The 14,468-nt window shown below is 37.5% G+C and overlaps 1 protein-coding gene across 2 annotated transcripts in view; it reads left to right on the plus strand.

Moving 5' to 3' along the window:
* KHDRBS2 (KH RNA binding domain containing, signal transduction associated 2) overlaps positions 1 to 14,468 on the plus strand; it is a 577,858-nt gene that overhangs the window by 555,346 nt on the left and 8,044 nt on the right. For both annotated transcript variants that reach the window (XR_008382612.1, XM_053603566.1), the window contains exon 8: positions 3,055 to 3,113. Coding sequence is in view for 1 of the 2 variants with exons in the window: in XM_053603566.1 (XP_053459541.1) it covers positions 3,055 to 3,113 (59 nt within the window). In the remaining variant the exon portion in view is untranslated. The remainder of the gene's footprint in view (positions 1 to 3,054; positions 3,114 to 14,468) is intronic.

Consider the following 14,468-nt stretch of genomic DNA (forward strand, 5'->3'; position numbering starts at 1 on the left):
TCCTTTAATCTAATCCTTTGACATCTCTCCCCTATCCTTAGCCCTCATACAATTTTGTTTTTGATGGTAAGCCATTTTCTTGCCATACTTTCATGTACTTAAAAGAAATCAGTAATCTTAAGATAATTTATAAATTAAGATTCAGATGGAGGACAATGATCAATATTTAACTTTAGACCAATAAGTGTATTTGAGGGAAAAATATAATGTATTATAATTGTTTATAGATACTTCAGTACAATCAAAATATATTAATTCATTAACCAAATACTAACTTAAAATAATTGTTGCTTTTCGTGTAGTATTTTAAAAACGAATACTTGGTTGTATTGAGTTCCTCATCTAACTTTCCTGTGAACAGTTTATTCTTTTGTTTTATAAATATTTATGGAGCAGCTATTTTATGCCAAAGATTGTTCTAGAAATCTTGATCCTTGAGAGCAAATGAATAAAAAAAGAGGCCAAGTTCCTCTACCAAGAAACTTATATTCCAGAAGTGGGAAACAGGCACTAAGTAACCGAACAGATGTGTGTTTGTATGTTTGCTTATACAACGTGTACAGCAGTGATTAGTAAATGCTGAGATAAAACCCGGTAGGAGGGGCGAGGAGTGATTAAAGAAAACTTTCCTAAATGACATTTGCGCTCTAACATCACGAGAAAAGGAAAAGTCGGACATTTACAAAGAGTATGTTCCAGATCGTGGAAGTAGCAAATGGAAAGACCCTACGTCAGTAATGGGTTTGTTATTTTCAGGGAACAGCTGGGCTCCCGGTGTATCCAGAGCACAGTAGGCAAGGAGAACATGGTAGAGGGTGAGAGCTGAGAAATGCTAGTGTGGCAAATTATGGAGGCAAAATAAGAACTTTTTAATGTTTTCCCTAAATGTTATGGGAAGCTTTGGCTGGATTTTGAGTAGAGAACTAACATAATCTAACGTACTTCTACGAAAATGCCTTTGATGGCTGTGTGTGTGACAGACACACAGCAAGCAGGGCACAGACCAGTGGGAAGGATGTGCATTTGTTTAACTGAGAGACGGTGATGACTTCAGCCACCGTCGCCGCGGTGGAGGTGTTGGACATCTGGAGGTTCTGGGTGTACTTCATGAGAAGTGGAAGAATGTATAGTTGTATTGCGCGTGACGTGTGAGAGAAATGAAAGAACTGCACTTTTTTTGGCATGAGTGGTAATAATCAAGGTGTTGTCTCTGATAAAGATGAGAAGAAGGCGGGCGGCGCCTGTGGCTCAGTCGGTAGGGCGCCGGCCCCATATACCGAGGGTGGCAGGTTCAAACCCGGCCCAGGCTGAACTGCAACCAAAAAATAGCCGGGCGTTGTGGCGGGCGCCTGTAGTCCCAGCTACTCGGGAGGCTGAGGCAGGAGAATCGCTTAAGCCCAGGAGTTGGAGGTTGCTGTGAGCTGTGTGACGCCACGGCACTCTACCAAGGGCCATAAAGTGAGACTCTGTCTCTACAAAAAAAAAAAAAAAAAAAAGATGAGGAGAAGGCAAAAGGAGCAGGACAGAGTTGGAAAGAAAATAAACATTTTTGTGTTTATATATGCTGTTTGACATCCAAACAGAAGTGTACGCTGGGCAGTTGGATACATAAGGCACCAATGCTGGGGATATAATTTGGAAGTCATCAGAGTAGAGGTGGTATTAAAGCCGTGGTGTCAGGAGGGATTGCCTAGGGAGTATGAACAGAAAACAGAAAAATTTTGACAGCTGAGTCCCAGTGGTCTCCAGCAGTGAGTGGTTGGGAAAGTGAGAAGCCACTAGAAGGGAAGAAGGGAGAAAGGAAGTGAACTCAGAAAGGCCTGAGACAGGAGATCGGAGAGCAAGCCAAGTATTTGAAAGAGCAGGAAATGATCAACCGTGTTAAATGGGGCTAACGTAGAATAGGACTAAGTCTTAACCACAGGATTTGGAAAATATCAAGATCTTGATAAGGGCTGTTCAGTGGATCAGGGGAATAACAGCTTGATGGGGTGTCTTCAAATGCATGTGCAGAAAGACTCGGTGAAAAGAGTGAGTAGAGTCACCTCTTTTCAAGAAATTTTGCTGTAAAGGGACAAGGAAAGGGATAGTTGCTGGGAGGCACATAGAGGCACCCTCAGTAGAGTGCCGCAGAGTAACAGCTCACAGCAATCTCAAACTTTTGGGCTTAAGCAATTCTCTCGCCTCAGCCTTCCAAGTAGCTGCGACTACACGTGCCCGCCACAACACCCAGCTATTTTTGTTGTTATTGTTGCATTTGTCATTGTTGTTTAGGTGTCCCAGGCCAGGTTCAAACCCACCAGCCTCAGTGTATGTGGCTGGCACCCTACTTACTGTGCTATGGGTGCTGACCCAGGAGGACGTTTTAAAATATATGAGACATGTAAGACATTTGGATGCTAGGGGGAATGATACCTTAAAGGGGGAAACTGAGGCTGCAAGATAAAGTGAGGACCGTTTTAAGAGTGGGGAGACAGTAAGTATCCTTTGAGTAAGAAATGGAGGCAGAAGACTTTTTGACGGTTATTGAAATATAGTAGCATCTAGCAAAATTTGGGGTGAAAATAAATAGCTCACACATGTGGGATCTGTGCAGACTTGATGTAGAAGGGGCAGAGGAGAGTGTAAATACAGTTTTAGGGTTTGGCAGTGGAGACATAGATGCCTATTTCTGAAGACAACAGCATTAAAAGCCATATATGATGGACCAGATTGTCATCTTCTATAGCACTTTTTTCTTGGAAACAGGACTTTTATAACTCTCTTCTTGACCTATTTTGAAGTATTACACTTGTGTTTTAAGGGGAATTTGATTTATTAAATTGAAGGATAGAGGTTAAGGCGTACCAAGATGGCATGAAAAAAATCATAGCACTCCTTGTCAATGGTTTGTACTTTTCTTACTGAAGATTTCCTTAGGATTGTGCTTTATGCCTAGCAGGTCCTGGGGTATTTATTACCTTAGCACACATTTTGCTTTCCCATTCCACATGCGTTTCTGGGTTGATTCGTCCTGATTGCAGTAACATTGATTGCTGTCTAAATCTGTTGCAGTGTGCCTGAGTATTATGACTACGGTCATGGAGTAAGTGAGGATGCCTATGACAGCTACGGTAAGACCTTTTCTTTACTAACACTGTGAAATCGGAACATCCGTCAGTCACTGACAACTCAGAAATTATCTTTCTCTTTGTCCCCCCAGTTTTTACAGAAGTCCAGGCTAAGTTGATTTATCTAATTGCAGGATGAGATTTGACTTACAGAAGCAGTACCAGAAAATTAAACAGATCAATTTTGATCAAAAGTTCAAAAGCCATTAATCACTATCATAGATCGTTTTCAACAGCAACAGTGAGCATTTTCAATAGTGTCTTACATAAGTCACTGTGTCCTCTGTCTGAGTCACTCATTTGGATTTGTGTTTGTTCACAAGCATCATCACAACAATGTACATTTTAAATGCAATGTACTGCATTTAAAGTTTTTTAAAGGCAGAACTTGTTATTATAAAATAACTTTCAAGTTATTTTTCTAGCATGCATAGCCAAATAATGATTGACTCATAAGAACTGATAATCAATTAGCATGTCAGTCTATGAAAGTTAATTAATTTCAAAAATATTTTCTTTAATTAAAATACCACTTAAAATTAATCATAATTTTATTCCTTAAAAATTCATTGTCTGCCTAAAATATATCATTATAGTCAATATAGTACCTCATTTTTGAGGGATAATTTGTGTTTTTTTTAAATATTTATGCAGTTCATCTGTTGACCCACCTTGAAAAATGATACTCATGCAATCTTGAATTGTTATTAAAATAAGACCAAGGCCACCGGGCATTCCCAGCTACAAGAAAGGCTGAGGCAGGAGGATTGCTAGAGTCCAGAGGCTTGAGGCTATGTTTTTCAATGATTGTGCCCATAAAAAGCCACTGCACTCCAACCTGATCAACAAGATGAGGTCCTGTATCGAAAGAGAAAAAAGCATAATAATACGAAGGCTACTATGTCCCTCACTATGGGAAGCACTAGCGGAGACAGTGAGTGTCGCCTGACTGTTGGGCGCTTGTTACAAAGGTGTGCGCTTCACCCAGAAGGAGAAGGACAGGGCCAGACGTCAGGAAGAAAGGCGGAATCATGTTCTCCTAAACCCAGAGTCAAAAACGGACTAGCGTGAGGCTGAGCCCAGGAGGAGAAGGAGAAAAATAACCCATAACCATTGCCAGTCATAGCTGATTACACACGTATGTGTATTTTCTCATTTATTCCTTTATAATAAATTGAAATGTTAAGTGTTTTTTACTTCCATTTTTATGAGGAAATTGGGCAGCAGAGCCACAGTCAATATGAGTGCAGCTAGACATCTTTTTTTTTGTATTTTCATCAGTAGTTGGGATACCATTAATTGCTGCTACCACATGGCACACTACCGTGGCTTTGTATTAAACAGTTTTTAATGAGGAGCAGAGATGATGGAAATAATACTTATTAGAAATTACATGTGTATCTTCATAACCTAATCTCCATTAGAATCCTGTAGGGAACATTCTCATTGTCATCTGCATTTTATAGATGAGGAAATGAGCCTTAGAAGATGAAATAACTCGTCTCGGTTCAGCTAATAGTGACAACAATATGTGAATTCAGGTGTGTTGGGGTGTATTTAGTTTTTTAATCAGAAGATGGGAGCAGAGTTCAGTGGACCCTTATAAAAAGAGTAGGATCTGGTCCTTTAAATCTTAGTTTGTTTAAAAGGAAGAAGGTATAACTTTCTTTCTAAATCCTAAATATTCCTTCCTAAGTTTAGAGGATCTCTCTAAGTCCTGCCAGCTGCTTTTTCACTATTTTCAGGGGAAGGAGGTCTTTCATACTATTTAGCAAGAGTCCTCCTCTGTCACCATGGGTAGAGTGCCATGGCATCATAGCTCACATCAACCTCAAACTCTTGGGATTGAGCAATCCTCTTGCCTCGGCCTCCCAACAACTACAGACATGAGGTAAAGAAAACTAATGCCTTGCAACCTCTCCCATGGCGCAGATTTCGTACAGAAAAATCATGCATGCAGCACTGTGGTGCCAAGGGAGGATTCCAGCTGCTCAAGGCCCATCCCACTGTCCAGTGATTCTCGAGCCTCACTGTTGCCCTTCTGTTGTACTTACTGAGCCACAGAACAGGAGTTGGGAAACGGAACAAAAGCACCTATGTTTCAAATAGTGCACACCTGCAATTCATTTTTTAAGAATTCCTTTTTGCCATAAATGTTTAGATATGTAAGCAGATACATAGTTCTGATTAACCCGAAAAATGTTTTTTCCTTACTCTTAAAATAGTACACACATGCTGTAGAAAATACAAGTAAATAAAAAAAAGAAATTTAAATAGACCTGAATTACACTATTATATATTTATTTACTCTTTTTATAGTATAAAATGTTATGCATATATTCTAATTTTAAAAAGAGAACACAACGTATACTGTTTTATTGAAATAGAACAGAAAATTTTTTTCCCATTTCTCAAACATTAGGTCTATACCTGGACAAAATGCAGATAATAATATATTTTTACATGTGCTATCAGAATCATCCATTGAGATGTTTATTTGAAAAAGGATACTTCTTTTGCATAACCGGAAAATAAATCACTTACATGTGAATCCATGTGGTCATGAGATTTAAACTTCTAAAATCCTTAGGTTTTCATATCCTGTATAGGGAACAGAGCAAGGACCAAGCCAAACAAAAAGGAATAGCATGAACTCAGCATCATAACCTTGGAGATCAATGAAATTAATACGTACTATATACCCTCGGGTTTTAGTATTAGGTATTGTGTGGTAGGATATTAGGTAGGTTGCTCATCCGGTGATCCTCAAATGGAAGATGATAATGAAAATATATGATGCAGTGATTTGAAGACCTACTCAAGTCTTCAACTTATTGATGTTTTTTGTTCATTTTCTATATCTCACAAACTAATTATTAATATAGTTTAACTTTAATGAACTGTGCACAGTCTTTAAAATCAATAATGATTATTCAAAAATGTAAATCTATCCCCACTTATTTGCTCAATTCCATCCTGAATCAGTAAGTCTTCTCTGTTCCATTTGAGTTGCATCATGAGGACAGATAGTAGATCCCAATGGAGTGTCTGTATTTTTACAAAGTGAACAGCCTCAATTCTAAGTTTCCTGGCACCCCCCAGACTTGGACAGTTGGTGAGGAATTTCACAGTTAGTTACCCCAGGCATCTTCCTCTCCTGCTCACACTGGCAGAAAGGACGATGTGGGCAGGTGGAAGCATTGGGGAGGGAGGAAGAAGTTCTCCAGAGTAGCAGGACCCTGCACTTGAACAACTCAAATTGGAATCTGGAACCTCTCAATTACACTTCCTCCAGAAATGCCTTGAAATAAGCAGGCAAAAATAAAAATCCAGTCCTCTGTGGAACACTTCACTTTGAATCTTCACACATTATGTTTTGCATATTGCCAAATTCAAATTCCGTGCATCCCTTTTGGACCCATATTTCATCATTAAAGTAACAGATATGTTGACTTTGAGAAAATCATGTATCCCTCTAGATTTCATCACAATTAAATTATTCAAGATATTTGTAGACAATTTAATAGTGAATATTAGACCATTTTTCTTGCAATAGTATAAATATTAAAACTATAAATGAATATTATTAAAATATAATTATCTTATTCATTATTAATATTACTTGATATTTAATGCACTGGTATTTGTTAAATATTTAATTGATATTAAATTGATTATTACTAAATCAATATTTAAATATTACATTTATGATAACTTGAATTTATTTTTGGAGCATAAATATTTGACTTACAGGAATTACAAATCAGCTTCTGCATTTTTAAAATATTTCCTAATTTGTCAGAGGCACAATAATTGTTTGGATAAGTCTCAACAGCTCATAATTCATAAGAATGCATTTTAAATACACGGCATACATTAGCTTGGCTAAGCTATGCTTCCCATAAGAAAAACCTTCTAAATTCTCTCTGAGACTGATAGGTAAGAATGGACAGCAATGTTCTCTTCTCAGAGAAAGGAGTTGTTTATTAAAATGTATTTAGTACATGAACTGAAGAGCTAATTAATTATGCGTCCATTCTTCAGTGGCATGTTAGATGACAGCTGTATGGAAGCAGGCAGGATAATGTTAAATCACTGTCGTGAATGAAAGCAAAAAAGAATCCTCGTGCTATTTTTGAGGGTATTCGAGAGCCTCACTTCAAGTCAATTGCAGAACACGAACATATTCATTTTGTGTTGAGGAGCTGGAATGATTATTATCCCAGTGTGAAAATAAGCCTTGCATTGATTAATCTGTGAAAACAGCAAAGGAAAATGAAGCCAACTGGTATTTGTGCCGGCCATGGGATTCAGGAACAAAGACTTACCTGTTTTTAATAGTAAAGAGAAACATAAATTTGGAAAAAAATGATTTTATAAATGGAAATGAGTTTTCTTGATATTAGCAAGAATTTAACAATCGTTTAAAAATAATGTAGGCAAATAATTTATTTTCTCCTGATATTAATTAATATTGAAATTGTTGTACAATTAGTTATGGAGAAAAAAACATTACTGTGCTTTAATTTAACTTTAATGTACATTTTTCAGCTTTATTTTAAATCAAAAGAAGGCCTGGTGCAATTATACTCCTAAAGTATTTTCAATTCAATTGTAAGATTAATTTAAAAATTAGTCTTTTTTTTTACTATTTCAGAGGTTGCCACTGGATGCATATCTAATACAATTAGACTTAATGAATGCAGGTCATGTTGCCTGGGGAAGAAATAATCAGAAGAGCAGCACACCCTACGTTGCAGCTGGTATTACTAATTTTAGGTTAAACGTATCTATGATTTTGATTTTGTTTTAAAGTATGTACTTTTTAAGTACAACAGCTTGAGGCAACATTAAAACTTACGTTTATGTATTTTAGAGATTATTAACCTTGATTACACATTCTAGAATCACCTAGTGAGCTTTGGAAAGATACCAGTGTTCAGTTTCGCCCCAGACCAGCTCTCTCACAGTCTTTGGAGATGAGAGCTGGCCAGCAAGATTATTGCAAAGTTTCCTGGGTGGCTCTGCCATAAGCTAGTGTTGAGAGTAGCTTCTAGAGAGACACACACATGGGGGGTACAAAAAAATCTGCTTATGATTTTAATGTGTAATAGCTTTCCTTTGATAAATACCTTTAACATTTCCCCCACAAGAATAAGACAAAATTGGGCGGAGCCTGTGGCTCAGTGAGTAGGGCGCTGGCCCCATATGCCGAGGGTGGCGGGTTCAAACCCAGCCCCCGCCAAACTGCAACAACGAAAAAAAATAGCCGGGCGTTGTGGCGGGCGCCTGTAGTCCCAGCTGCTCGGGAGGCTGAGGCAAGAGAATCGCGTAAGCCCAAGAGTTAGAGGTTGCTGTGAGCCGTGTGATGCCACGGCACTCTACCAAGGGCGGTACAGTGAGACTCTGTCTCTACAAAAAAAAAAAAAAAAAGAATAAAACAAAACTATTCTCGAAACATACTTTTCCCTGTCAGTATCCGCTTCTCATGACTACTTACAGATGAATAGTGAAATCTATGCCCATCCCTGGCAGTCTTAACAGCAACACATAATTTATGCACGGGCTGCTTTTATAGCACTGAGCATTTTGTAATCGAACATTGTAGTATAGAACCTGGTATTTTAAATCCACTTTAAAGGAACTGTAAGTTTAAGAAATGGAAAATGTTATTTACTTCTTTGTGAACAATTCCATATCGAATAGTTTAATCTCAACCTTTACTTTCTCTAAAATTTACCCAACAGAGTCCACAAAAAAATTATAGTCCATGTATGTCTAACAACACTCTTGCTGAGATAGTAAAACAAAACATAGGAAAGGTTTTTTTAAAAACCCATTTTATTTCCTGCTGAGTTAATAACACGATCATTTTCACTGAGAAGGAGGAGAGAGTTAAGTGATTATTGCCCGCATTTTGGGGGTGAACAGATGAGGTACAAAAATTATATTTAATATGAGATAGATTCATATTTAGAATAGAGAAAAAGTGAATTACTTTTAAAGCACAAAGCACAGAATACAAACTATAAATCTGGGCAAAAAAAAATGTTCTTACCAACATACAAGTACACCACCTAAGGAAAAAATATATCCAGGGGATACACCACGTTAGGGCATTTTTATAGAATTTCCAGGTTCTGAGGAGACTTTTATGTTTATTAAAAGGGTGTATGGATTGAAGAAAAAAAGAATAAGATACAACTTTTCTGAAATAAATGTGCTACACTTTGTTTACCAAAATGCCATAATTTACTGAAAGATTCATCGGGTCAGTCTCTCTGTGGCCGGAGATTGTCCAGAAAGATCCCAGAAGATCCCTCATGCTCAGGGGAGGGCAGCAGCAGGCAATAAAAAGATATTCCAGGAGCCTTTTGGCATTAGAAGTTCTGGCACAGAGAGGTTCAGTCATGGCCGAAGAGCTAAGATTCAGGCTGCTAAAAAGATTGGAGAGAGCAAGCAAAGAGATGGGAGGGTGTCCATAGTTAGACCAAACTTAACAAGTTAAGGGCACAGTTTTCCATAAAATGACTGTCACACTGTTAGCATACCCATCATAAATTTGGGGTTCTCCCTTCTGACCAGAGGCCTACCTCCTCAAGTGTGACAATTTGCCAGAACAAGACACAAAGCTAAGGAAATAATGTGCTTACGATTATAGTGTTATGATAGCAAAAGGATGCAAATCAGAGCTAATGCAAGGGAGAGACACGTGGAACAAAAGCTACATCTGGGAGGGTCCTAAACATGAAGCTTCCTGCATCTGCTACACCACATTATCTTCCGGGAACTCAGTGCATAATGTTAATGATATATACAGTATTGGGTGGCTCAGTGAGTAGGGTGCTGGCCCCATATACCGAGGGTGGCGAGTTCAAACCCGGCTCCGGCCAAACTGCAACAAAAAATACCTGGACATTATGGCAGGCACAGTAGTCCCAGCAACTCGGGAGGCTGAGGCAAGACAATTGCCTAACCCCAAAGGCTGGAGGTTGCTGTGAGCTGTGATGCCACGGCACTCTACCAAGGGCAACAAAATTAGACTCTGTCTCTAAACAAAATTAATTAAAAATTTAAATAATTTTTATTTAAATAAATATATATACATACAGCATACATGTATATATACACACAGCATATATATATTTGCCAACAGGGAAGCTCACACAAGCCTCAGCATCCAGAGTTTTTATTGTGATTTCATTAGGTAGACATGATAGATTGAATCATTTCAATATCCTCCTCTTCAGGTTGGACTGATATCTTATGGGCCAAGCCTAATTTTCTCATCTTCTGGTGGGTCTTTCTGGCATGACCAGCCCCGACCTGGAATCATCTTGTTACATAAACTATCAGGTGCGGTTGAAGGGGCAGCCATGAGTAAAAGAGACAGTCTAATCACTTGGGAAATGTCAAGATTTAGAGATTACCTTCCAATAACCAGGGACAAAGACTAGGTGAAATCTTTACCTTACACAAGGGGTGACAGCCATTTACCAACCTGGGGGTACAGGCAAGAACACATTGGAGCGAAAGCTCAGACAGAGCAGGTTACTCGGCAAGAACATTCTGCAGAGCCTAAGGCCTAATGATTTCTAATCGCCATAACTTAGTGTTGGTCTAAGGACACAGACTCATTTCTGGGCTCATTTCTGTTCTCAGGCATAGACATAAATGGATGTGAGGGAGTAAGATAAGAAGGTAACAACAAATTTTGTCTCTCTTCTTATGAAGCTGTGTCACCAAGCCTACCTTCTTCACTGAATTAAAGACAGCAGTAAAATTCTTTGAAAAGAGAATTATGTCACATTACTTTATATCACCATTTATATTCTTCCTGATATTATTTTTTATATTATTAAGTCCTTATGTACATTTCAAAAAGCCTTTGACTGAATAGCGCAGGCTTCTGAATGATTCTGGATTTTCTTTGACAAAAATGAAAGTAGTTTTTAGACGCTTCTCAGACAATCTTCTCTATTAGGTCTAAGTATCCTTTGTTTCTGCACTTTCCATTTTGGAAATCCTTACTCCAGGTGGCTTCTTCATCTCCCTTTTACTTCGATGAGATCTTAACTCCAAAGCAAGAAGATAGATACATACTTATTTAAAAATATTCAGAATCACTGACCTGTGTTAGTCTACAGCTACAAGATTACTGTACAGCAGAGTTAAGAACAAAATAAAAGTTTTAACTTCAACAACATAGATAATTTGTCAGTTATTAATGGATGGTAATTAGAAATAAAATGATACAGATTGAGTCAATTCATCAAATGTGATAATGTATAGGATAGGGGCTAAAACAGAGGAGGCCGTTTCAAAACACCATCACCACCAAGGAAGGCAGTGATTCTTCCCCAAATTCTGAATCATGGTGGCTTCATCTGGGAACACAGAGGCTTGTGGAAATCCCCCACTGCAAGCTGTTCTTCGTGCAGCCTGAAGTTTATTGATTTTTTTTAACCCTCCTAGAGCTCATAATTTGAAAGTGTAGTAATTTAAACCATATATGTACTTAGGCACAGAAGTTTGTTTTCTGGGGGGGTGGGGAGGAAAGAAGAAGAAAGAAAAAGAAAAGAGGAAGAGGGAAAAGATTCAGATGAAAGAGATGGTGGGACAAGATTAAGACAGTTATGGATAAAAATTCCGTCTTTCCAACAACTAAACTTTTACTCTACAATTTCTTCATCTTTAAAAGGAAGCCAATATTTAGAGATGAAAGGGATGGTGGGAAGATGTTAAGATAGTTATGGGTAAAAATTCTGTCTTTCCAACAACTAAACTTTTTTTTAATACTCTTTTATTTATTTATTTATTTATTTTGTTGTTGTTGTTGCAGTTTTGGCCAGGGCTGGGTTCAAACCTGCCACCCTTGGTATATGGGTGCCCGTGCCCTACTCCCTGAGCCACAGGCACTGCCCAACAACTAAACTTTTTAATCTATAATTTCTTCACCTTTAAAAGGAAGGCAACATGTATACTTAACATTGTGTAAAATTGCGAGTGTTTGTTAATGATATACATAAAATACCTAGCAGTGTGTTTGGCCCTTAGAAGTTGTGATGATGGTGAGTTTCCTTCTTTTTTAGTAGGATGGGTGTTTAAAATTTAAATTAATAAAATGAATGTTACTATTATAGAGAATTACAACAACAGCAAAACATCTAACTTAACATACTTTGGGGGAATATAGAGCCTTGAAACAACTGATAAATATATATTTGAAAGGTGCTTTTAAGTAGGATGATGTTCCTTAGAGAAATCAGAAACTTAACTGAGACCATCAAACTGAGTGGCTCAGAACCAGGGTGAAGTTTGATACATTCTGCTGTAATGCTCTTATACATGATTTGTAAACCAAAAATGTTAGTAGTTTGTAATGACACATTAATTTAGGTTTCCTACTTTAGTTGTGGTTTTTGCATATTGATTTACCGTGTCCCAAAAATACCTAGCATGAGCTCCCCTCTTTTATTGTCGTGGGCTTAAAAGAATTTTTTTTTTTTCGAGATCTCTTTTTTTAGATTTCAGAAATACAAACACATCTACCAAAGACTGGCAAAGTACATGGTAGCTGGGCCCTCACTAATCTCTATGATATGCTATATCTTTTCTGAACTGATCCCTAAAACTAATTTTCCCTGAAGGTAACGTTTTAAAGCTACTTGGTGAAAGATGCACGTTGAAAGTTTCCATCCTGGCATTTGAACGACGCCTCCTTTCCCTAAATTGGCTTCTCAGTTCTGTGCTTTCTCTTTTCCCCAGCAGCCTCCCTGCTGCTGGAACAATAATAGAACACAGTTTTTGCAACTTTAAAAATCATCCATATTTTCTTTCCCACTGTGAATCTTCCCCCAAGTACCTGGTCCCATGGCAGAAACAAGAGCATATGGAAAAATGCGCACCTCTTCCTAGGCCCGATTTTGCTGAGAGCACAGTAGTTGAGATGCAGAAGCTTTTGCGGTCACCAGAGTAACATTTGAGACACGAGAAGAGTTACCTGAGTAATTGACACTCTTCCATCCAAGTAAAATGTTCCTCAGGGATGCCGACTAGCGTGTGATGGAGACGCATGCTAGGCAGTTTGTAAAATTTGACCTACTAGGTCAAATATCAATCGATTTAACAACAACAAAAAAAGAATAACTTTTAAAAGAATTATTGATATATGCACATATTTGATACATGCAACACGGCAACCTAATTGCTAACAATGTCCTTCTGAATAGTCCTGTTTACTATTTAAATATTGATTTTACTATTTACTAATAGTCAATATTTTACTATTTACAATATTGATTTTAAAATTTTCCTTTTATTTTGTAGCACCACTTATTTAAAGGTAGCTCACCAATATTTATGGTGTTCTTATTATGTGCATGCCGCTGAGATGGTTTCTCCTGTCACACATCTCAGAGTCCAGGTGATACAAAATAATGAATACTTGAAAGCTTTTAAATAAAGTGGATTCTCTTAAATAAGTTAAACAGCACCTGTGTTCTTACTGAGTATATTTGCTCAGAAAAATCCCTCCTTTGAGATGATTAAATTTAAAAGTTCAATCCAAGTTCAACTGAATGACAAAAGTTAGTAGCTTTCTCTGCTGCACTTTCTCCAGCATTTTCCTAAAATATCAATTGTAATTCTTTTATAATCTGTGAAGTTCTGTGTTCATTTTTCCCGGCTGTCTTTTTGAGGCTCTTTCACTGTCTATACATAGGACAAGTAAAGTGACTGGTGTATCGGAGATCTTCAATAAAGAAAAAAAAAAAAAGAAAAATATATTTAATGATGCTTTTTTATTCAGATAATACATATGAATTTATTTCATATTGCATGTACTCCTTAAAATCAGTATTACTAAGCCAAGAAATGGTGGCAATTTGATCCAGTTACTTAACTTCCGTTTCTCCTGTCTTCATTTGTCATTTCTAGATCTACAATTCTGTAATCTATGGCCGTAATTTCAATCTGACAGTTAGTGATACGATATTTATTTTGCATCTTCTCTAAAGAATAATTTGTGATTTGCCTAGCCTAGCTACTGCTTCCCATAGCCTAGCTACTGCTTCCCATATGACAAAGATCTTGATGTGAGAGCATCTTATTTCGCTTGTCCGTAAAAAAAATAAATTTCAAAATTCAATCTTCTGCAATTTTTTTTTTAAATGACATCCTAGACGATATCACAGAGGTAGAAACAATGAACCAGGACTCCAAAATGTGTAGGAAGTCTTAAAATATTTTAAATCTACTTGTCTGCTAAATACTTCTTTACCTAGAAATCCCAAGAGGACAGATTAAGTTCACTAAGTTCACTCCTGGGCCTTTTTAAGTTCATATTTCAGAGAAACC

This window comes from Nycticebus coucang, chromosome 9, assembly GCF_027406575.1.
Source record: "Nycticebus coucang isolate mNycCou1 chromosome 9, mNycCou1.pri, whole genome shotgun sequence".
NCBI classification, from domain to species: Eukaryota; Metazoa; Chordata; class Mammalia; order Primates; family Lorisidae; genus Nycticebus; species Nycticebus coucang.